At 38.5% G+C, this 26685-nt stretch overlaps 1 protein-coding gene across 2 annotated transcripts in view; it reads left to right on the plus strand.

Moving 5' to 3' along the window:
• Window positions 1-746: 746 nt before the first annotated feature.
• The window catches only part of ttc36 (tetratricopeptide repeat domain 36), a gene marked incomplete at its 5' end in the record, with an annotated part of 34806 nt that continues 8867 nt past the window's right edge, over window positions 747-26685 (plus strand). Inside the window, one exon of one of the 2 annotated variants that reach the window (XM_079676151.1) lies at window positions 747-799. In XM_079676151.1, coding sequence (XP_079532277.1) covers window positions 747-799 — 53 coding nt within the window. Of the gene's footprint in view, window positions 800-2240; window positions 2492-26685 lie in introns of those variants that run through there. The other variant, XM_079676152.1, reaches the window with a different exon arrangement.

Genomic DNA, 26685 nt, shown 5'->3' on the forward strand with positions numbered 1-26685 from the left:
TTTAACATTTTGGTGTACTTCATGTAATAAAATAATAACTTAATGGTAAGGCTACTAAAAATGACAAGGCTAAGTAATGTAATGCTAACTAACGTGCTCGCTACTCGTCGCTACTAGCTAGGTAGCTAACTTGACTATGTTCCATTCACAACATGTATATTACCTATGATATTACCTGATATGTCTGATCCAGTGACTCCTGGTCCTTTCATAAGAGGGGAAGCGATAGAACGAGCAAGTGGTATGATCACTTTTGTGATTACAACATGGTACAAAGCACACAGGCATCTTGTAAAAGTGAATTTATTGGAGCAATCTCTTATATTTATTGGAGGGAATAAATCAGTTATGAAATCTTCTTCTTCGCTTTAATTACAAGTCGCAACCACTTGGAGCATTATCGCCTGTGACATCACATGCGCGACCCAGAATGGGATTTGGGATTTGTAGTCTTTGTAGTCGCGTATTTTTCATAGTCTTATATTTCAACAGTTTTACGACAAAATGTGACTTTTTTGACATGGAAATGATTGTTTAAGATTGACAAACATCATATGTGTAGTTCGTGGCACAATTCAAACGGGATCAAAAGATACGTTTTCTCTCTCCATTGAATTCAATGTATAATTTTTCGCTTCCGGGGTCCCATGGACCGGAAGTAGATGGGCGTGACTTCGCCTCTCTATAGATAGGTAAACGGAGTGATACGAAGCGAGACGAAAACAGACGAAGAGGGATGGCGGGAAATGGAGAGAGACGAAGATATACGAAGACAGGCGGCGGGAGACAAAGAGAGACGGTGGGAGACTGCGATTGAAGTAAAGTGACAGACAAACATTGAGAATTTAGATATCGTTAGATAGATTTAGAGTTTTGAAGATTCAACTATGATGAAGAGAACTCTGAACGTGAGTCAAGCTATGAGCTTGTTTTTTGACATGGAGGAGGAGCCTGTCATGTTGCCTTCTTGTCGTAGTTGACAGAAACTGCTTTGAAGCGTGGCACAGATAAAGACAGAAAAAACAGATTTGTGTTCATAATGTGTATATATATATTTGTATTATATTTATAATAACACTTTTGCCTTATCAGAATGAAATCCCATGTACATTATTTAAGCTTTTAAATGATTTGTTGTGCCTACTGTGTCACTGTTGACAGAACTTGAGAAATGAGGGAAAAAAGCCAATGGATACACCTGTTATTTGTTCATATAATTTGTATATAGGTTCATGCTACCTCAATCAAACTTTCACATTATCATAGTGACATCCCATGCATCTATTTCCAGCTTTCAAATGGTTTCGTTGTGTATGTTTGTGTTACCTATATGAAAAATAATATAATTTTCAAAATCAGTTTTTACGTTTTTTTGTGATTTTGGGTCCAAAATGTTCATATAGTATCTCAAAATGAAAGAAATAACTATCAGGTTATATAGGTGAGGTTGTCCTTAAAAAAAAGATACCAAACATTGACATGTCAAACATTTCTTAATGGGGTTTAGTAAGACAAATCAAAAGTATGCGAAAACGGCCAAATTAGCCCAGGACTCCAAAGGGTTAATGGTTTTCTAATATTTCTGTGTTTCTGAACCACGTCTGTGTCTGCATATAATGTTCGTATTTAGTCTCAGGGTTCCCACGGGGTCTTAAAAAGTCTTACATTTGATAATCTGAATGTAAGGCCTTAAAAAGGTCTTAAATATGACCAAAAAAATCGCTGCAGCTGCAGCGAGCCTTTTAGTGGAGAAAGTGAATACTGCTGAATACACATACTTTACAGAGATGCTGTATGCGAAACCAATGTGAGTTTGGAAAATTGCAGAGTATTTTTCTATTTTAGTATACCTCAAAAATTGAATTATGATCAGTGGAAATGGCCATGACAGCTCTCCTTTAATGAGATACAAAATAGTTAAAAAACGACATTGTAAATATGGTAGGTCCTAAAACAAGTTAAAAGGCTTCTGGGTAAGCAGCTCTTAAAAAGTACTGTTTTTAGCCTCGACTTAAAATAACTCAGCGTTGGTGAAAAACATAGTTACATAATGCATAGTTTATGACAAATAACTAATGCTCAAGAGTAGGCTTGGGCGTTATGACGGTATCACGGTATACCAGGGTATTTCGAAATACTGTCGGTATGATTTTCAATACCGTGACGTCACAGACTGTGCGCCAAATCACAGATGCGTTTCATTCTATTACACTGACACGGAGTTTTGACAGGGACGACATTGGTTGTAATGCACAGCACGCGCCAGCAGAGGGCAGGGGAGGGCAGTCCGTCTTTTCCGCTCTCAGAGCTCAGCACAGAGCTGAGCTGAGCAAGATGGCGGCAGCATTTGCCGGCCCCGAACTCGGACAACTAGTAAAAAAGAAAAATGCCTCTGCTCCTGTTTGGGACTATTTTGGGTTTACTCGTCGCCAGTGACTTCATCCAGCACAACGAGAGACAGAGGCACTTCTTTGGGAATGTTTAAGACGGGGTGAGTGAGTGTTGACATTTTTTAATCCTATGCAACTGGTTGATGGTTTTGTAGTCGAGGTCGGACGGTTTTAAAAACGAAAGCATTTACGTGCTAAACATTCACGCGAGTAATCCAATGAATCAAATGGAAATAAGGTTTTTAACACATGCACGGAATAATATTGCCAAACTAGTTAGTGAATATAGCAAACTTTATTCAATAAGTCAAGTATTTACTCCCGGAAAATGTTTATGTATGATGATATATTGTTAACTTAGCTCACTATGGAAACAACGTCGGACATCTACAAACGTGTCCTGTATCCGATCTCAAAATGTGCCATTTGCACAATGTGTCATGTATGCAGCCCTTGTTTTGCACTTGCGCGCACGTCGCGGCACTTTGCGAGCGTCTACCGGCTCGGGCTGCATTTTACACCGAACATATAATATACCATTCGAAACATCTATTTGCCGCCGAACGCCACCTCACTCAAGTCGACCCAAGTCATACCGTCAGTGGCGGCTGGTGGAAAATATTTTTGGTGGGTCTGTTGATATAGTGAGTAAAAAAATATTTTTGGGGAGAAATTACCCCTTAAATTGGGACTGATACCGTCATATACCGTATACCACGGTATGATGTCAGCAAGGTATGACGGTATGAAAAAAATGATACCGCCCATGCCTACTCAAGAGTACTGGGAATAAAATACCCTTGGATCTTCACACAAAGGACTATCTATGATACTGGTACGTAGTCTAATAATAGCCTTTTTGTGTGCCAGTAAAACAGCGTTTTCCTGTGCTGAGTACGCCTTACAAAATATAGCATTTTAAAAGTTTGATAACTATTCATTCATACAGCATCCACACTCCCATTCGCTCCTCACTCTCAAACTGTATGGTGTGACATTGAAATATCGTTTCATCTCAGTGAAAGATTCATAAAGAAATTCCATGATGACAGGTTCTGGTATTACGGGTCAGTGCTATTCAGACCACGAGTGGCTTCCTGCGGATAAGCAATGCACAATGGGTGTAATGGAAAACATGCATCCTTGAAAGACTGTGTGAGGGAAACACAGCCTGCTGAGCTGCAAATAACAGTGGAAACTCAAAAAAGATGTCCAAATGTGCCAGCTAAAACTGTTTCTCATCAACAAGGCTTGCCTTATGTGCAGCTTTCTACCAGCGTTATATTCTAATCATTAAAAGCACCTGAAATCTACATGAAATGCATGAAGCCTAAAAGCTCATATGAGGTTTAAATCATTTATGCTGAAGTGCAAAACTCCAACAAAGGCGACAGAACTAGAAGGCAGACTCAAATTATTCCTCCAGTAAAAACCACATAATGCATTTGGTTTGAATTCAGTAAACTCAGCTAAATGCTAACATCTGAGCAGAAAAAGCATAGTACATTTCCGGATTATATAAGCAACGTAGTCTATTCAAATGGTAAACTTATTCCTCTTCACAATTTCAAAGACAGCAGGACTGTGAAAGCTGACAGGAGCTGCAAATTGTCAGGAAGCGTCTTCCTCTAATTGCGGCTTGTTATATCCATCACAAAAAGATTGTCCTCATCACACTCAACAGTTATTTACAGACGTGTAGAAGATTACATTATTTCCCAGTATAGTATGTATTTTTTATTATTCAAATTAATATCTGGAATTGTCAGTTGAATTACATTCATTGTTGCAAGTGCTTGAACAATTTAGAGCTTTATTTAATAAATAAAAAGGTTAAGATGCATGCTTATCTTGCTAAAGGGGCCCTTTAATGCTTTTTGGGGTTTCCCTTCCCTGTAGTGCAGGGGTGTCAAACGTCAACACTTAATTTTATTTGGCCCGCAAGAGCTTGCAAATTATATAATACGTTTATGATACGGTTACATGCTGCTTTACAGAAGCACAGTGCCCATAAACTACATATGCATACCCACAATGCATCTCATGTTGCGATATATATATATTTATAAAGTCATAAAGTTACAACCGGCCCTTTGAGTGCAACACACTCCCTGACCCGGAAATGATTCGATGATATTCTCTTGATAACCTCCGCAACATAGTGACATCACCATGTAACATTCGTGATTCTATTGGCTAGCGCTCTAACACATGATAGTAAAAGAGGCGGGATATCTCTTAGTGGTTGGCCAATCCTAACAGAGCCGGCCAGCACAACCAATCAGAGCAGACTGGGCTCTGGTTTCAGAAAGAGGGTAAAAAGAGGTGCTGCAGCACAGGCAGTATGATAAAAATAAAGAGATTTTTGAACATGAGAGCATGTAAAGTACACATGTCATAGTAACAACATGTTATTATGTAACCCTGTAAATGAGCATAATAGGATCCCTTTAACATAGAACATTGTTCAAATACTTTTTAAAAAGCACCGCCAACGGGTACATTTTACCCGCAGCTGTTTTTTTATTGTATGTAACTTTTTTTCCATAACATATTAAAGTCTCCCAGTCTGTGACTTTTCCTGAAAGTGTGTTATATAGCAGCCTCTGTTGTTAAAAATGGTCAATAGGAAGCCAGCGGGTAATATTTACCTCATGGGAAATGCAGCGTAAACATGACGTGTTGCTATAGCAATGCCTTTTGTTGGAGAGAGAGAGAGAGAGAGAGAGAGAGAGAGAGAGAGAGAGAGAGAGAGAGAGAGAGAGAGAGAGAGAGAGAGAGAGAGAGAGAGAGAGAGAGAGAGAGAGAGAGAGAGAGAGAGAGAGAGAGAGAGAGAGAGAGAGAGAGAGAGAGAGAGAGAGAGAGAGAGAGAGAGAGAGAGAGAGAGAGAGAGAGAGAGAGAGAGAGAGAGAGAGAGAGAGAGAGAGAGAGAGAGAGAGAGAGAGAGAGAGAGAGAGAGAGAGAGAGAGAGAGAGAGAGAGAGAGAGAGAGAGAGAGAGATCTTGGAGAATACAAGATCTTGGATGACTTAGGACGTAATGCATGTGTGCAGGTTACGTGCCAGTTGAATAAAGATGGACACTCGGAATGAGAGAAGTAGTCCGCGTCGTCTGTTTATGTAGACAATTATATGTCCATAGTACAGAACATTACAAATTGATCGATAGATAGTTATAGATAGATAGATAGAGAGAGATTGAGAGATTTGTACCTAAACAAAACACAAGTCTAATACCAAGCCTTTAAATCAGCACTTGTAGCGATATTTTATACTTCATGCTATCTGCACAAACTATATCATATGAAAAGCTGAGAGTCCACAGATTCTATTGGTATAAATGTCATCCCTGTGCGATCAAAACTCACTGTTCTGTATGATAAATAAAATAACATTGTACCTTGCAAATCAATAGCGGGTACATTTTACCCGTTGGCGGTTTTAGGTATACAGCGACCTCTGGCGGTTCTAGTGTCAAGCTGTGTCTGTGAGCTCACAGTAAAAGGATAAAGGGAAAATGAAGATGGCACACAGCATTTGTTTTTCCAGTTTTTATTCTTTAAAATGCTCCTGGGTCAGCTGCTGCTTGTTTAAAAAGAACAGAAAAATATCAAGGATGTCATCTAGAACATTTCCAGCTTTAGAAGGTGTTATGCAGAGTGTGAGCAGCTCCTCTCCATAGTCTCACAGAAGCTTATACAATTTGGAAAATGCTGAAGAGCAGATATTGCTTTCATGGATACAAATGGCCTGGGTTATTCAAATGAACACCTCCATCCTAAAAATCTATTTACTGTATGCTGATATGGAAGAATCCCAAAAGTGAAATAAATGTATTCCTCATCTCATATAAAAACAGTACAGTTGCATTAATCTTGTTCTGCTTCCTCCGTTTATCCCTTTCAGGTGGAAATCACAGCAGGGTCCAAAGAGATGAGAATATTTTCTTACTTAACACATTGCATTGGTTAACAAGATCAATGACAGTATTACCTTAAGCTAATCGGGTGAAGATTTCTGTTACGCTCCTTTCATTTACAGCTGTGAGCTAACATTTATAAAATGATGCTTATACTTGAAAGGTTGCCCAATGCTGCAAAAAAAAAGTGCCTACCTCAGCTTTAACAACATCCTTTTAACAACTGAAGTTTAAAACAATACAATATTAGTAGCATCATACTTAGGGCTTTAAGGGACCCATATGATGTTCCTCTTTCCAGTATTGTGATAGGTCGTTGTGCATGTTGATGTTCTATAAAAGGTTAAAATCCCAAAGTTCCCAGGGAGTTTCTCTCACACACACTCCCCCCTGGCCTGAAATGATTCGATTATAGCCCTCTGACATAGCCCTCTGTGACATAGTGACATCACTATGTAACCCTTGCGCTTCTATTGGCTAGCGCTCCAACACATTTTATGTAATAGGCTTAGGGGCCGGACATCTCTAAGCGGTTGACCATTCACAACAGAGCCAGCCAGCTAACCAATAAGAGCACACTGGGCTCTGGTTTCAGACATAGGGTGAAAAGAGGTGCTGCAGCACAGGCAGTATGAGAAAAATAAAGAGCTTTTTGAACATTAAAGCATGGAAACATGTCACAGTAGAGGCACAAAATACAAATATGAACCTAAAAAATGTGCATTAAAGGGCCCCTTTTCTTGGTCAATTTTTGTTAATCAGTATTTCCCTCAAATATCTCAGCTTGAACATTTTGTCAACATTGACATTTTTTCCTCCCATTCTAACACATTTCTGACAAGTTGTGTCCTGGAAGCTCAGATAACCTGTGCTATTATTTGTATTTGACATGGATAACGGTTCAGATTAAATAATAATAGTTCTAATGTGAAATGTAGAGCCATGTATCACCTTGGCTGAGCCATGACCTCTTTAAGTACTTTACACATTACATTACATTGCATTTAGCTGACGCTTTTATCCAAAGCGACTTACAATAAGTGCATTCGACCAAGAAGATACAAACTTGAAGAAAACAGAATCATATAATTACATCAGGTTTCATAGAGCTACAACATTGCAAGTGCTACTCAACTGGCTTTAGATAAGCCAGTACTTCATTAGTATATAAGTGCTTTGTTAGGAATTCCATCGCTCGAAGTGAAGTCGAAAGAGATGAGTTTTCAGTCTGCGCCGGAAGATGTGTAGGCTTTCTGCTGACCTTTCTACACTTTCCCATTCTTGCGGGTCTTTTTCTATGACAAAGCACTCCAGAGAGCTGCTGGTGTCTTCTTCTGGTCACTCCATGCTGAAGTCCCTTTGAAAGACTTACTGCAAAAATGTTTATTCTTTACCTCTTTCTTTCCTCTTTGGTTTACAGAGCGTGGGCAGCTCCACTCCAGCTCTTCAGTGGACAGTCCTACGAGTGAACTGAATACCTCTGTGGGGAACACATAACAGTATGTTCACATCACAATTAGTAGAAAACATGGAGAAGCTGCCTTCTCCATGTTCTCTGTTATCACTGACATTTCGAAGCCACACAAAAAAGGGGCCTAATAACAATCTAATGTCACACAATCTATACTGATTAGATGTGATGATAATAACATACATGAGGCATTAGAGACACAGGAACAATTGAAGTATAGGAATATATATTACGAGGAAAAGTGCTCCATCTGAGTGAGTAGCTAATCCAGACTGAACAATGTTGGAACAGAGCAACAAGAGGATTTGTATTCCTGGCCACATGTCAATGTTTAAGGACCTTTTGGTTCTTTGGTTAATTGCAAGGATTACTGTGGAGTCCAACTGCCTTTAATTTAACCAGATAATCGTTTGTCTTACTCCCGCTAGATGTAACTGACCAGTCTGAAAACATGAATTCAGCATAGAACATCATCTCTTTACTCGCCAAGAACTGTCTCCAACTATGGAAGGCTGAGTCCGTATTTACACTTGTTTCACTTCTCCGCTTGCTGCCCGAACGTGGTTGAGCGGGCATGTAAATAGTGATAAAGGACGCTTGCCAAGAGTTACAGTCATACTTGTGTTTAAAGAGCCATTATCCAGAAGCTGTATAATAAAGGAATAAATACCTGGATTTGTAGGTCTTTCTCAAATAGGTGTCCATTGATTACCATTGATTAAACTAACTACCATTTTCTTTAACCGCGCCTACAAACTCGGTCTTGGCTCATTAACAGGAACGGCAGCACAAAGATACCTCTGCATTTGGTTATTGGTGCAATTTACAACTTTTAGGACCTAATGTTTGAAATATGAGCTTTTTAAGTATTCATTCTTTGAAGTTTATTTACCTATTCTAGACATATCCTACCAAATGTAAGTTTGAATGTGTTTTGCGATAATGGTATCACATGACTGACCTGGACAGTGTATGTTTGGGCAACATAAACATATTTCTTTCCTGGGAGATTGTTGACAAGCTTTCAGGGCTGCTCAACCTCTTAAATTGGACTGATGTCGCACCAGATGCTATTGACTCACCATTGCCTCTCAAGGAGCCAAGTAGTATTACAAGACAAGACGGGTACTTTGTGAGCATGCTCTTTAAAACTATGCAACACAATTGACATCTTTGATATAATGTCTACAATAACTTCTTCACATTCTGTTGATAATGTTACAATATACTAAGCATCTTTGAGTAATGTAAAAAGGGCTATATAATCAGTTATTATTTTCGGTTGATTATTTTAATGTTATAAACTTTAAATATGTTACATATTGCATAGAAGGGTCATTTGCAAGGTGAATAATTAAATTAAATCTTTAGTTCAATTGAACAACATGATCCTTTGTGTATAGGAGGATATGCTTTCGAGACATGAGCTGTTCTATTTGTTGAGAGGATTGACCCTCACAGATGAGAGGTTGTATGTAAACACACATCACCAAGATGCAGCAGCGATGAGCTTTTTTTTTCTTCCCTGCATATGGCCCACTGAGCACAAAGCAATTTCTTTTTTCCTCTTTACTTCTCTCAGGTGTACCTGGATGTTTTATTGCCTCACAAGGATATTGCTCAAGGACAAAAAGAGTGCCAGATAAAAGTGATCTTTTAGACACTCAGGAAACACAGAACTGTAACATGGTCATTACTCTCTACATCCATCTGTTATGTCAAATATATACGATTTAAGACAGAAAGAAAATACAGTGTGGGGAAAAAGATTAAGTTTGACGTGTACATTTTAGCAGAACACAGTGGAAATCAATGTAAGTGGTCAAACACACAAAGAGGTCAGAACTTGACAGATCCCTGTGGGGAAGGAGAGTGCTTTTGCAATTGCACACTAGATTAGCAAAAGTGAAACACGAAAGCCTCAGCCATCGACACACACCTGGAGCATCCTGACATAAAACTCAATTAGCTCAGTACACATGCGGCGTTTCCTTTATTTAACTTTTAGATGAAAGTATAAGTATTTATGCAGATCTAGCAACCGCCTCTACTCCACCACACTTCATCAAAACTCTAAAATTCGCGACACCAACATACGGTAATCCTAAAAATGGGGGCTGACAATGCTGAGAATGAAATAGATGAAAATTAGCAAAACGTCTACGCGTGCACTTTCATCATTCAACAGTGGCTTTAATCTCAGCAAAGAGGGTGTTTATGCTAGCTGTGCCTCCAACCACTTTTCATCTTATTAGCTCAGATGGACCTTTTTGAAAGTGAGATCTGAAGAGTGCCCTCACAGAAAGACGACCACACGCTGCACATCAAAAGAAGGGAAGAAACAACTAATTTGACGAATCATCCAGGTAACAACTTGCAACTGCACACACTTTCTCAGAGGAGAGTGGTTTGAATGCACAGCGTAAACACTTTCAGACTCGAGTCATAATTATTCCAAGAGTATATTTTGTCCGCGAGCCAAGTGACTCCAGCCCTCTAGCTGGCTGACTTCATCCGTTTGAGGCAAATTCATCTTTGTGACGGATGATACCTCCTACATTTTTTGGATTTGTGTAATGTTTTGATAAATTACTAGTCCAGTATTTGAAATAAATTGGCTGAGGTAGTCCCTTCTGGCCAAAGTTACATGTGACAGTCTCTTGCATCAGAGGAAAAGTGCTGTATGTATTCAACTTTTCTTTAACAGAAATGTGTTATGCTTATGTATAATTCTGATAATAAATCTGTATCCTTTTGATTTGTTCTTGTCAGCCACTGAACCATCATTCATTCATGCAGGCAGCAAGTGCATATCCCAAAACTCTTTCTCCATATTTGTCTTTTTATAAGAAACCCCACATTGTCCGTTTGATGTGGCTTACAGCACAGCAGTATGCGAGCACTGAGAGGGAAAGTTAACATTCACAGATGAGGACTCTATTGTTCAAATTTGCAAATGCATCAAAAGAGCCCTCTGATAAGCTGTAAGAAATAAATATATACGACTATACGAGAATAATAACAGGGCCACTAATGACTGCATGGATTGGAAACTATAAAAAGGGGGAAACATTATTTCAAATAACCTTTATCTTTCACTGTCAAAACTGAGACACAGTTAATCCTTTGAAGTGTACAATTTCCCTTAGAGTGTAAACAACTCTCTCCCATCCATGACGTTTACCTCTCCTCTTTGTGCCTGCAATTTTCTACATGAATAAAGAAGCTGCTCCTTTTTCCCACTGGCTAGACCCTGACTGAAGTGCAATCTGTTATAATATCAACTCAAGCCCCCATTGGCAAGCATCATTAGTCTCCACTCTTTCCTGCATATTTAGTGCTGGCAGCGTCCATGTGGCAATAGACGGCATTACAATTGATTCTGCATAGTGGAATAACAAGCGCTTGGAATCTGACTCTGTTCTTTACAGGAACATTTCACTCTTATCTGACCATTAAAACTCCCAACAATTATACTACGTGCAAAATCATCCTATAAATGTGCCCTCAACCCAATCCCCAACTCCTGAATTTCTCATTGCAAGGCTTTATCCTCTGCTTTTTTTTGAAGATTCCTCACAAAAGACCCGTTATTCCTTTCAAACAATCTTGCAGGATATAAGTGAAGAAAGCTCCGAGCGTGTGTAAAAGATGAAATGCCTCTTCCTCTGCCAGTCAGCTTAGTATCCTGATGCGGCTGCATGCGAGCTGTGCACCTGGCACTACACTATAGGTGGGGAGGCTGGCTTAAGATTTCACACACATCCCTGTCATGAAAGATTGAGCATGAGGGAGTCATTGAAATGTATTCATGCTCACAATGTAGAGGAAGCAAGGGGCCACGGTAATGGTTGTCAGGGGCTGGTATGCCTCAGTGAACTGAAGACGACATTTTGTCTCACTGGCTGCAGGGATGTTAGAGTTATACAACCCTGCAGGAGGCCACAGATGAGAATGTCACATGTCAAATGCTACATTTAGTGTTTGTGCCACGGAGAGACCCACATAGTCCAAGTGATTTAATAAAAGCTATGTTTTTGGTGGAGCCTATTTAAGGTTTTTTATCTTTTCAAGGTAACATTTACTCCATCAGTTAGCCTCTTTTTGTGAAAATGAATCAATCTGGGGGAAAAAAGAGAAACATCTAGGAATTGGGGTACATTTTGACCTTGAGTGTAATGTTTTCAGCTATTAAAGCCCATGTGAAGTCTGTTTTGGTTTTGAGTTTTAAATGGGACTCAGATAACAACAAGACTTATCTCCTGCAGGATTCTACAATATCTCTGCCCAGGTCAGGTTGTCCTTTGCACCGATGCTGTTGTGAAAATGAGATCAATACTTTTCTGTGCACTCCAGTTACAGTAATGATGTAGAAAAAGCCAAACAATGTCAATAGAAAGTATGTTGAGGAAAGCTGGATAAAGGAAATGTTCTGCTATCTCACTGAGGGTTTCACGGTCAATATGAAAGGATTTATATTTATATTTCCAATGTGTAGGGCAGGCATTCAGTGTGGCTGGTACGTATGCAGTGAAACAATGAGGTAAGGTAATAAGGAGAGGTAACCTGACCTTGAACACATCGACAACGGTTCTCCAAAAATGAACGGAGTACGTAAAGCTCAATCAATTTGGTTTTCTAACAGAAAGAATCCATTGAAAACGATTGTAATAACTGGATGTTGAGACTTACCACATTTGCCTATTATGTGTAAGCCGTAAACTTTACATAGCCCCTCTTGGGTCACACGATGGATTCAATATTTGTAAACCTTGCCCTCGGATTCACAGATAATGAGTTCAATATGTGAAGAATTAGGATTAGGGTTGGGGGGATGTAACGCCTATGAGTCACATTGTATCCTTAATAAAGGTGTATAGTGTGCAGAGATGTCTCTACAGTCTTATTTTTATAACCACCCATTTGCACTCAGTAAATGTAATAACCTTATAATGCATTTCGATCACATGTCGTATACCTATACTCTTTCTAAGAAGGAAATTATATAGCGCCTCCATTACTGAATTGTACATTTATACAGTAGCGACCATACTTACAGGCATTTGTACTGTATCTACTATGGTGTCATTTAAGACGATAATATGGGGGGTAATGGGTGGCAGCATGCAATCATGAAATGTAGTGAGTTTTAATATCACCGTACAGCATTATTCCCATATAGTACATCAATTTGTTATATTTGTCTTTGGCTTCACATTTTGTCAGCGGTGAAAGAAGAAACCATAAACTTTATTTACAAAAAACAGTCAACCTATGGAAATATCATAAACATATGTACTGAAGTATTTAATGTGCAGCTTTAACCCAGAGGAACCGTTACGGTATGAGATAAATGAATAAAAAAAACTACAGTAAACAGAATTTATTCGCACAATTTATTAAAAGGTTTCCCCCGCTGCTAGCCTTTTAATGACACTTAGGTCATATGTAGCCTAAATTAGCTACTTTACTGTGTTTCTTATGTTATATTACTTCATTATTTGGGGAAGTTATTTAAACCAATCAAGCCAGGTAATAACAAACAGTTTCCAACTCCTATTAGATTTGGTGAAAGGATTGTATGGGTGATATCTTATTACGCTGGAACTGTCAGTGGTGGTGGCTTTGCAGCGATTCTCCTACCAGGTTGTTGACATTTTTAAAAGTTCATTTTACTAACAGGATCACCTTGGAGGCTCACATGAGTGTTTGTTCCGCCCCGGCTGCTAAAGTTTGAAAGTATATTTGGCATGAGGCCGTGATCAGACAAGCCAACAGCTGCGACTGTCACTTTTAACATCAAGTGCAAGAACATTATGCCAGAAACAAGCAACATTTACATTATTTACAGGCAGTAGTAGTTGGACTACTGTCACAAAACAAAAAAAAACTTTTGTGAAGTCAGTAGGTAAACACTGACAAATTTCCTAATTGTCTTGCTGGTTGCTATAAACTGAAGCAGAGGTTGAAGACCAGACAATCAACTTAAATATTTGGCAGGTTTTTATGCACACTGGCTCAACAGTCAAGATATTAGTACTTTATTTAAACAGTGCCATTATCTCAGAAAGTCACACAAAGAGTTTATTGCAAAAAAAAAGTTACTGGAGGGGAACCCAAGTCGATTTTGTTCAAGTGACTGCAAAGAAACTGATGTAGTTTACAAAAATATGGTAATATTTATTTGTCACAATGAAAGATTGAGACTTTCATATTAGACAATTCTAAATCACAGCCTACAACAAAGCAAACACAAACTGAGATCATAAAGATGTATTTGATTTGTTCTTTGTTGTCATAATTCAAAGGCTTGTAGAGTCTCCTGCAGTGAGAATCATATACTATTCAAGGATCTAATAGAGTCAAGTAATGAAGCTAACAGACGGTGCTTTTTGTTCAACTACAAAAAATGCAACTTTCAAGAATCAATAACAAATCAACCATTTATTAGGCGTTATCATTTGTAATCATCCACTGGGATAAAATCCAAAGCAGGAAACCAGATGAATCTTAGTGACGAGACTACAATTCTTTATTTATTTTGAACACAGCATAAGAATATGTTAACATCTTTAAAAGGACATATGGTCCTTTTCAGGTTCATTATTGTATATAATGTATATAAATATTGTATTTTGATTTTACTGTGACAGGTTTACATGCTTTTATGTTCAAAAAGGTATTAATTTGTCTCCTACTGCCTGGGCTGCAGCTCCTCTTTTCACCCTCTGTCTGAAACCAGAGCCGAGTCTGCTCTGATTGGCTAGCTGGCCGGCTCTGTTCTAATTGGTCAACCGCTTAGAGATGTCCCGCCCCTTAACTAATCACCCACAATGTGTTGGAGCACTATCCAATAGAAGCACGAGTATTACGTAGAAATGTCGGTATGTAAGGGAAGTAAACAAAGAAGACCAATCAAAGCATATTAAGCAGGGGGAACTTTGGGATTTTAGCCTTTGTAGACCATTTACAGTCACAAATACCTATATATAGCAAAAGGCATTACGTAAAGGGCCTCTTAAAAAAAAAAAGCATTCATCCTCTATTTTGTATTTATTAATGAAAGCGTTACTTTCACATTGTTTGAGTATTTGCGACAATGCATGTAATTCAACTGAGAATTCCAGATATATTTGTGAATAAAAACAAAAAAAGAATTAATTCTATACTCTATCGTGTATGAAATATTGTAATTCTCAATTTGTATTTAGCATTACAGGCTACATTTGTCTGTGTGGAGGTTGAGGCACACATACAGTATATCACACCCCTCATTGTTATTTTGGTGCAAAGCCGGGGCACAACTTCACAGTGATCCAAATCGCTGCAGTAACTGCTGCTGCTGAGGCTGCGCTAATCCCACTCACAGCGCCTTGGTTCTAAATGCAGTGCAGAGAACAAATAAAATGCCAGCCTGCTCTTGGAGTCTAAAAGGGCAAACTATATCTGAGAGGGGGAGCTGAAGTAAAACGATTCCCAGGTGAGAGGGCCACAATATGAAATCCATTAACCTTCATACTAACTACACTCGACATGTAATGACCAGGTAGCAGAGCTTTCAGGCATCTGTCTAGGGACAAAAAAGAAAGTATACTTTCCCATATTGTACGTCTGTATAATCAGGGATGTTTTGTCTAGCTGTTGTCAAGGTGCTTTTGTCCTTATGATGCTAATATTCTGCGTCCATAGCTTTCTTTCTTTATTTGTACTCAACTACGGTGGCCAACATGTGCAAACTCGCTTCAACTGCCAAAACATTTCCACTGGGAGAAATGCGCAGAAGCTTAGAAAAGCTTGACAATTGATTGTGTGTTTTAAAATGGTCTGTAACTGTGCTGTTACCTATCTTGGGCCAGGACTCTCTTGAAAAAGATATTTTTAATCTCAATGAGACCTATCCTGGTTAAATAAAGTTAAAATTACAAATAAAAAAATCTAATCAAATATAAAAACACAAATCTGACCAAACACATACAATTGAAGAAAACATCTTCACCAGCTTGACTACACATGAGCTGCATTTATAAAACATTCACAACTTGACGAAACATGCTAAAAGCACTGTATAAGTGAAACGCTGTAAGATGGCTGTAATATTGGAAGGAATCATGAGATCGGTTTGTTAAAATAAGCAGATAAAAACATACATTTTAGGAAACCTTCCAACAGGAAACTAATCTCCAGCATCAACACTTTGTCCCCTGGTTTTCGTAGTGTTGTGAGCTTCTTGCAGCATTTGTTGTTGTTGTTGCAGCGTTTCATTGCAGCGGGTCTAGTACATGAATGTCAAGTTGGTGAAATGTGTTTAGGCTGTAATGTTTGCATCTGTCGTCCACCGTTCTCAACAATTACAATGGCATGAAATTAGACTTCAGTTGAAACAGAAAGATGCAAATTGAAAAAATGAATTAATGAATGGAAGAATACTGCCACCTACATTTAGCTTTAATTTATAAATCTGCATCTGACATTTTTCATGTCGCAGCCAGTGATGCCATAATTACAGAGAGGTTGTCATTGCATAATACATACAGCAACGATTAAAGTGAAAGAGCGTGGACATGTGATACACCTCTTATCATTTAGGTCCGTTCACACCTGCCTTGTATAGTCCGGTTGAATCGAACTCTGGTGCGTTTAGCCGCTTGGTGCGGTTCATTTGGGTCGGTGTGAACACAGTCCGAGACCTCTTACTGTAAGTGAATTAATCAACCGGACTCTGGTCCGCTAAAATAGGTGGTCTCGTAGCGCTTGCTTGCGAACTCTGGAGCGGTTCATTGCTGTTGTGAACGCAGTCCGCACCAAAACATAGGAAGCAAAAAAAAAATAGAGAAACCCTATAATGTGGATTTCAGACATCTTAAACAAACTTCCTCTAAACTTTCCAACTGATGACTCCACCAAAGTGTCCAAAGAGAAGAACTATTGATTTGTGTTCACCTTCCAAGCGGATTTAAATCCTTAATTAGCCTAGTGGCGTGTGGCCAAATGTAAATTAGACATCTGACTTGTGATTGTGTCAGGATGTTGATGAAAGGTCCCAGCATTGGCTTCTGGCGGAAACAGCATTGTCTTTGGTGAAAATGAATCTGATTACTTAAATTGAATTGTAGGTATTCGGTGCGTGTGCGTGCGTGTACGTGTGCGTGTGCGTGTGCGTGTGTGGAAGGAAGAGGGATTTAAGTGCAAAGTAATGCACTAATGCGAATCTATTGCCACTAAAAGCACATCCATTGTTTATCTTGATTATATGTCTATAAAAGTCAGGGAAACAAAATACAGTATCAGGCAAATATCTACGATAAATAATGCTTCTAACAAAATAATATATGGATGGCTCAGTAATAATAAGGGATTTCTGATTGGCTTCGTTTTTGACTTGCATAAGCAGTATGACATCCATGTGACAGGAACAAGCCACAGTACAATAGTTGAAAAAAAAAATACAGATGCTAAATAGATTGCGGTTACAATTTTGGAGCAAACATCAAGAGGTTTCACAATTTAAAAACGTGCACATGTACAATGTGTGGGCGCTTTGTGACTTATATTTAAACAGCAATTAACACGTGTATTTTCCCCGTAACTAGCTGATACAGGATGTCACCGCAGAAGGTGAAGAATGCCAACAGTGAATTTCAGCCCGGTGGAGAAAACACCTGTCGAAAAACTGACAAGACACAACTGTCAAATAAATGTTTCTGTGACACACTATTAAAGCACTTTACAAAACTAAGTGTTGTTTTGACATGACCAGCCGCTCAGCCCTTTTAATCAAACCCCCAAACCCTTAGAGGCTTAATAAATGTCCCTGCCAAGTTTCATAAATGGGGGATCAATTATAATTGATTTCACCGTCTGATACATTTATAAAAGTGACATCCATTTATTCACGTGTTTACCTGTTTTGCCATCAGCCCCAGCTTGCAGTCGCTCAGAGAAAGAGCCTCATATTTTATTCAAAGTATCCCTTTGAGGTTTTTTTTTTGTTACACTGGAATAATTGCTACATGGCTAAGGCGGATTTACAGAGAACAACATTTCATATCTCACACCGGTCAGCCAATGCAACGTCTTTTTAATCTGTGCACAGCACCATATTTACTATTGAGTGTGCAACGGATAGACGAGAAATATAATTTCTCTTAAGACAAGAATGAATTAGTCCCAGGATATTACCTCCTGTCACAATATATGACATATCTAACAGATGAAACCTGACACTCAGCCGAGCAGGAGAGCATCAGAGAGTATCTCCTCACACCAGCGATATTGCCAACATGCTGAGACAAGCTATGACAGGCAGATTTGTCTTTTTTTAACACATACTTAATTGCAAATGTAACTCGCATCTCAAAATATAAAACAGACATAACTCATGTATACATTAAAACAATTACAGTGGCCATCAGGTGCAAACACGCTGTGGCCCACAAGACTTTCATTCGGAGAAACGCGCTGTTCCAAAAACTATGCAAATAAAAAAAACACAAATGTGCTAAAAACGCATTAAAATTAAGAAACATTTACATCGTCATTCAACATCTCCAGTGCTTTTTACATAGCGGGCCAACTGTCACTCTTACTAGAAATTACCCTTATATATGAATTATCTATTGTTGGCTTATTTTAACTATGTGATCACAGGATTCCTTCCGATAATATTGCATCTGCTGTTTTTATATTTACATAGTTTTGCACAAGTGTGTACAAAGATATCAAGCAAACCATTTTCCTGTTAAACATCTGTTGTCAGATTTATATTTGAGAATCTCCAAGAGAACTAACTCTCTGCTCCCACATTCACCTTCTATAAACTTTGATAGACAACAAAGAATAAAGTACTACTTGATACATAAACAGTGTTTCCATGAACAAAAATCTAATTAGCAACAAACAGATACAGTAAGCCTGCATTGCCATATAGTAAATAGGTTTTCTCATCAAAAGGTGAAGTAGAGTACGAGCTGACGCTTGACTGAATTTCGGCTCAGTATTTTGCCTTGACAGTGTACTTTTCTCTGCTTTGTACATGGCAAGTTGTATTTTCTCTTTCTTCACATCCCCAAACAGAGTACACGAGACAACTGTGAAAAAGATGGCTCCAGAGATTTTCTGACCTTTTAAAAAGTAGAAACTTTTGACTGGAAGGACTATGTTTTGATTTCAAAAGCAGTGAAATTGTCTCCCATTTCTCTATAAGTGCTGCGCAGGAGTTGAAGAGAAAGAAAAATGGGCTTCAAACTCTAATGGTGGGGCTGCTCAATGGCAGTGCTAAGCTTTCAAAGTGTTCACATATACAACTGTAACTAACAATACTTTCTTTTGTATCCATTATTATTGATTAATCAGCCAATCATACAATTATTAGTTTAAAAAAGACAGAAAGAAATATCCATGGTTAGAGTCCTTGGCCATATCCAGATATTTTTAACAACCAGTAAAAAAGCTTGACAAAATTAAAGTAGGACATCTCATAATTTGAGACGCTGAACAGAGCAATACTTTTGACCTTATTGTCTGCTTGAAAGATGAAGAAAATACAAGATCAACTTATCATTCCAGCTTGGTGTGCATCTAATTATAACAGAGTCAAGTCATCCTTGATAATAAATGTGATTCAATCAGACAAAAAATCTGTCACCTGAATGAAATAAATAGTTTGTGAGGGTGTTCCTAAATGACTCATATGAACATGTTGTTGATATACACTACGATCGACTAAACAAAGACACTACCAGATACTTGTTGGGTTAAAGATGATGGTAATGGCCAATGGAAAGCTAGACATTGAGAAGAAACTACTTTTGAGTGTTGTGTGCATGGCAATGATGTCTCTCCTATTTTGGGATTTTGGCTAAGACCTCTCAGATTGGTGATAGAGCCCCGCATTATTAGTTCAGTATTGGAAAATTATACACTTTACACTCTAAGCAATGAACAATGACAAAATTGAGTGCCAAAGCAGAAAGTAGAGTATCTTCAATGCTACAAAGTAAAATTATAAGGCTGTCAAGGTTGGAGTGGTATTTGTATACATGTAGCGTTTTTGACTGTCTTGCAAGAAACTGGGATATGTTACTTTCACAATGAGGCAGTTATTCTATGCGTTATTTAGTCAACAAAACGTTAACCATACCGTTACCATGCAGTTTTTGGTTAAACAAGAATTAGAAAAACATTTATGCGGTATGTTAAAGAATTCCATGGTTTTAAAAAGTCGTCCAATACCAACATGTCTATCTGCTGTGTACTGATTTTAGAAAGAACATCCACCATAATCATGGTCAGTTTTAACAAAGTGGCAACCTCAGGGCTGAAAAGTGAAGCCAATGCAAAATGACAGTGTTCTTTCAAATGGCCAACAATTATGGTTGAAAAGTGGTCATATTGTATAAAAGTCTATGAGAAAATGTGTTAACTTCTCAGTAGATTTATTACCTCAGGAAGTGCTTTTCTATATGTTAACAGTTTCAATTGCTAGTCTCAAGTACTTTTCCATGCAGCATTATTATCATACTGCATATTGTATGCTTTATCTGCATACTGACAAGCAGCAACTGGCAAAGTGACTTGTTGTAAAGGGAATAAACTGCTGGATCTCTACTAATACAGTATGTATTCAATTTGTGATTTTGATTAGTGCTTGACGTAACAGTTCAACAGAAAACACCAGCAGCCCAGGGTTTCTTCTCATAGGTCTGGCCTGTGCCATTTATGAACCTCTCACTCCTGTAAGGTTAATGGTGTGGGACCCCGCACCTCTCTGTTGATTAATTAGAGCTGGACTGAGGTCAGTGCCTTCAACCTTTAGCTGGAACTAGCTCATAATAAACAATTGTATTTACATGGGAGCTGTGTGTGGGCGGACAGCTCCAGAAAGACCTGAGCCACATGAAAACACTGCTGCTTCCAGACAGAAATGTGATGAGTCACCGAAGGAAGAGACGAGCAAATGTCTCCTAAACGTTTTTCCTTTCTGCTTCTATTAATACCTTGTTGACCAATACTAATAGAAAATGCCTTGGATCTTTATATTATTAGAAGAAAATCTAACCTTGTTCTTAGTAAGAAAAAGTTGAAGGCTTAAAGGAAACAAAAAATTATAATCAAATGGGACTTTGGGCAGACAGGGATGAAATGAAGTCTTGGTGTTGTTATATTGCTCAAGGCACAACATACATCATGTTTTATTCAGACTCCATGTAATATCCTCACAGACTGAATAACTTGAAGTGACCAGCTGCAGGCCTGGAAAGCTCTTTCTTTGGGCTCCATCCTTTGGTCAATATGCAAAACTGCAACAACAAATATGCTTGTTGTCTGTTTGTGTTGCATCAGGTAGCCTGGGTGGTGAACAGCTGTGACTATCATCTGTTTCACACCGTCTTTCTACATTTTCCATATAGAGAGTGAACAATATATCTTTGTAATGAGAAGTTTCTTCAAAAACAAATTTCAGACTCCAATACAGCCACACTTGGCCCTTCAGACAATCCAGTCTGACACATTAACCTACCATTTTTGGACCCGCTGAAGTGGCTGACAAGAAGCAATCTACAAACCATACAATATTGCGGCCGATTAGATCTCACACATCACTCCAAGGGACTTTTCATTTTCCAAATGAGTTATCCCGCCCGCACAAATGATGTAGCCGCATGACATCAAGTGTTAAATAAGCTTTGGACCAAGGCTATTCATTCTACTTTGCAGCCGCAGTGTAATGTCTACTCCACCATAACATTCTTATTTTCCATCCAATGCAGGTAAACGATCCCCAGGGATATGCTTGTGCTCATTTTACTTTCTAATAGAAGACTTTAAAGACATGCAGATGGATTCTCACAAAGACCAGATAGGCTTTTTCGAGTGCATCTTGGCATGAGAACAGTTGACTCTAAAAAATGCATGAGAAATGTGATGGTAGGTGGATGCGAGCTTTCCAGGAAAAATATACAAATATTTATTTATTTTCTATAAGTGTTGGTTCAGGTATGAGAGGACAAGGTGTGCATAATAATTTCTGTTTGTATTTGAATATTTATCTGATAACTCTTTGATGCAGACACAATTATGAGCACCTGCACTGTTGCTGAATCCGTGCAAATAACCACGGATTACAGAATCCTCTATTGAACTATAGCTGTTTGAACTGCCACTATTTATTTCAGTGTGCCTGGAGTTCTGCGCCAGCAAATGCTAGTCTTTCTAAAAAAGATACCCTGAATACCATCCAAAACGTCAGCTAGTCCTTGGAGCACAGTGGGAGACTCTTACTCAGACAGAGCTGTCAGATGAGCAGACGAATAACATTGATTGAATAGCTGTATGTGTCTGCACTGTCAACGCGATAGGAATGGGGATAATACCTTTATACTTTCATAAATTCAATACCAAAAAAAACGAATTTTCCTCTTGAATAGGATGCGGCTGCTATTTTATCTAAGTGCTCAATGCAAGAAACATACCTGAAATACAACAGATAATATGGCATAAAATGAATGACATATTACAGCAGGAACATTGAGCTAAAGCAGCGTTGTTGCCAGATTTAGACTGAGAGTGAATATGTGCATTTTATCTTCATTTATCATTTTTTCCATATTCTTTCGGGGACAAATTATAATGAGTTTCCTCTTCGAGACGCTGCCTCTAACTATGATTTACTATACTGAATAATCCCTGCAGGTTCCACACGCAGGTGCATCATGTGGGATCGATGTTAACACCTTATATAGGGTAAGTGTTGCCAAAGACAGTGCTGCTACTGAGCTCGACACACTCCTATGCAATACTCAGAGGAAGCTAAAGCCAAGCACTCTGGGTATTTCATCCCTCACTGGTTTATGGAGGGCAGTGGCCTTTGGAAAAAAATCAAAAAGGTGGCACATCTTTGGTCTCCAGTCATTGCATTTAGAATTTGTTTGGCTTTGAGCTACTTATGGCTTGGTCAGGAAGCATTGCAGCTCCTTTTCATGCAGTGTTAGCTGCAGCAGACTGTAATGCATGCCGGTGCTGCATTATTGCACCACAGGGGAAGTAGTCAAAAGCTTCCCCAGCTGTAGGATTTTACACAATGGGGTTGGCTTAGCTGTGTGGTCCGATTTTGAAGACGGTCGATGACTCAGCCGTGCTGTTGTTGGAACAGTCGTTGCTTTGGCCTTGTTTGCCTGAAAATGATTGCTTTTATAACATTTGAAAGACATCTGTACATAACTTTATAGAAATGTGAAATGTGTTTGACTTAAAGTGAATTGTTGACTTTGAATTCAAGTGTAAATTCTGCGCCTGCATGCAGTATGTGCACCAAGCTGCTGGGGATGTAGTGCAGCACTATGTTTACATTTTTATTTTCTCTAGTTGAGTGCCATCTATACATTTAAATCAGAGGCTTATACATAAAACATATATTTGTTAATATCAGCAATATGTATTTTACCAATTTGCACTTAAACGTGAACAGAAAACCTCCCCCAACATGTTTTGCATTTGTCTGTAAATAACAGTTATTTGGGATTGAGCAGCCATCAGTCGTTTTTAAAAATGTTTTCAATTTGAGAAGATGCGAGGTTGTTATATATTCAGATTATAGATTGCACCTTTAACATGGTAATACTAGATTGATTGTAAATAAGAACACAGCCTCCCCGAACCCTGAATCAAATTTCACTCAACATCTGCAAAACATTCCCAGCAGGCCCGAAAAGTACATCAGCCTGGGGAAATCACAAGTTTAAGTTTTGTTCCAAAGTTTGTGGTGTTGTTTTCTACCCGCCAGTGAGAGGTGGCACAACACCTTTAACAAAGCAGCCTGCTCCACTTAAATCCATCTGTTGTTGCCCAGGTAAACAATAAATCTTCCATGCTTCGTTATGACAGTTCCGGCTACGCTCCACCACATTACTTTGGGAAAGCATTACAGTTACATGTCCAGATATCCCAAATCCTAAAATTGCTATTCGGTTTTATTTGTTTCCACTCGGTGCTTCGGTTGATGCAATCATGGTTTTATGGACGGTTGGTTGGAAGAGTGAGCGAGTGATCGAGTGTGTGTAAGCTTGCAGAATGAGGCCGATTCACATTTTGTGTTGAGGCAAAGCAGCTCAAAACACATTGTTTTATATCTTGTTATACAAGATGTTATAGTGTCTTTAAATTACAGTGCATGAAGAACAACCGCTCTTTGATCGTTTTAAGGCATGCATACATTGGGTTTGATGGTTTAAAAGTGACCTATAATCATGGAAAGGCTACAATTCAGTTTTTAAACAAAAATCAAACATATGCCTTGAATAAGAATTGGCAATATATATGCTAGAGATTTTGTATTGCAGCTGCTGCACAACAAATTCCCTCGAATAAGTGTTTTAGTTTTATCTCTTTCTTGAATTGCATGTTTGCCAAATGTCATGTATTTCAGCCTGAAGAAGGCAGTGCTGTGTAAGCCCTTTTGTCAAAAGTATTATACCTATTTGTTTTTCTTTTTACCAATTTGTTGTAGATATCTGTTTATCAATGCATTTCAACAACTGTAGATCAGACAATAATTATATAACAGACAGACAATTAATTTGATACTGGCCTATTTCATATTATAAATAATACTTGGGATGATTTAATACATGTTTTTACAAAAACATATATATTTGTGACTGTCCTCTCAGATTGATGTGACATTGACCACTGGCAGCTGGCTACAATAAATAAATAAACCCTTAATCTCATGCATCATTACTACATGGGGGACTACTTTACACATGAATGGCTTCCTTTGCAAGACAATTGCTGCTCTATAACCAATAAAACCTAGGATCTGTTATATGTTCAAATACATTTAAATAACATTATTTGACTTCTAAGTTAAAACTATATTCTCACTCAGTGCAGTTTAAACTGAGAAACCAAACTGCAACAACAAAACAATCAAGTAGAAAATTGCTCTGAGATTTGTCAAGAGATGTCAAGAGACATCAGCGGCACCTGGCAGCCTTGCCACATTCAGCCTGACTGAACCATAAACCAAACGATGCATTTCTACATTCCTTCACAGAGGGTGCCGTGTAACTTGTTTAAAAAACCAAAATATTTCATAAATACGTAATATATAAGACATACTGTAACCAAGATTTGGGGGCAAAACTTGAGGCAGTGGACATGGCACTACTGTAGACAATTCCCCAACATATCCATTTACTTTATATTGTATTGCTATTCTGTTTTTTTTTACAAGCTGTAGATTAAAATATGACTAATGTTACAGCCTAGAAGTGGGTAGCCAGACAATATTAACTGTTCATAAAGCCATCAGGATGAACATTTCCCCCTAATGTCTATGAAGAGAAGCAGGAAGAAGTGATTGTGCTGGGTGTTGCTAAACATTTCCACAAAAAATGGGCACTGTTTAGTGTTTATTTGCCTAACCTCTGGCACCTCTGTGGTTATTCCCACTCTCTCCAAAGAGCGGATTACATTGTTTTAATCCAGCTCAGAGTGCCCCCGCATAGCCCGGTATAGTACTTATTCGTCATCATTACAGGCCAGGTATCGACACACAGGCCCCTGTTTACTTCCACAGGGCAGGGGGATTAGGAGCAGGAGCTTTGATGTCAGATTCACAGACAGAAGTGAAGCAAAGCTAAAGCCTCTCAGGGTTATTATGATATCCAAGTCCGTTTCTTTACCAAGCTGTGAAGCACCGGGAGATCTAGAAAAGAGACGGCGAAAAGAAAGAAATAATAGATAATTGCATAATTTGCTTGTATTTAGATTGTGTTGCTAATTTAAAGTGTAGAGATAAGAAATTCTCTTTGGTGTGTTTAGAAGAGTCCATCAGGAGATTTAAGACCCTAAAGAAATGTCCATTGTTGGTTAATGAGCAGAAATGTTGTCCCATTTACTATAAGTACCTAAGTGAATCTTGCTTCATTATTTATACACTGCTGTTGCAGTCGGATTTTATCTATCTGTTGTCTTTGTAATTGCTTAGAGGAAATAAGGATGTGTTCACTGCTATTTGTTTTTATTAGGTTTTACAGCAGTACTACCACTGAGGGTCAGTGTTTCTTGATTATCTGTTAATTTCCCTTTTGGCCTGCGGGCAAGTGCAGCTCCACTCTCTCAGCTCTATCTTCTGGAGTCAGTAAACACTGCCAATGTGTTTCCCTATTGACATAATCACGTTGAGTGGTGCTGATGCAGTGACATTTGCAGTAATAGGAGACTGATAATCCTCACACAATTGCTTCTCCACTTTTGCACTATAGGGGAGGCCATGGGGGACAAACTGGGCCTCGGCAGAAAATCCCCTGCTAACTGAGTGACCGTGAACATGATAGCCTAGCCCTCACTCTTTAACTCTTATTACCCTGCAGAAAATAGGAGTCCTGCAGGATCAAACTGTGTGTGCTGACTTGGTGAGGGAGGAACTGGAGATCCAGCAGAAATAAAAGCAGCAAGAGCTCTCTCAAGTGGTAAAAAATAAAACCTCTCTCTGCACATCAAGCCTGAAGATCTTTTTTTAATCGTCCTGGCATGTTATAATCCAGGCAAATAATCCTGGCATGTTATAATCCAGGCAAATACTCTCTAAAGTGTGTGCCTTTTAAAAACCTTGTAGTAATTTGTCCAGATCAGATTTGTTTGCCCCACAGTTAAATTAAGTGTTTGTTTTTCCATAGGTTACCAAGGTACAGTAGTAGCATTTTTAATTAGATACTTGGAACCAGTAGCATTAGTCTAGCTCTAGCATAAAAATATCATTAAACGTATAATATTCTTGCAAAATGTGTCTCTTAAGTGACACATTCACATATCCTGCTGTTTCCAATTGTCATTTTTTGAGATAAATGTAAATGGAATATATTTCAGTTTTACCCAATAATGTGAGGATGTCAACTGGGCCACT

This window comes from Notothenia rossii, assembly GCF_949606895.1.
Source record: "Notothenia rossii genome assembly, chromosome: 4".
NCBI lineage: Eukaryota > Metazoa > Chordata > Actinopteri > Perciformes > Nototheniidae > Notothenia > Notothenia rossii.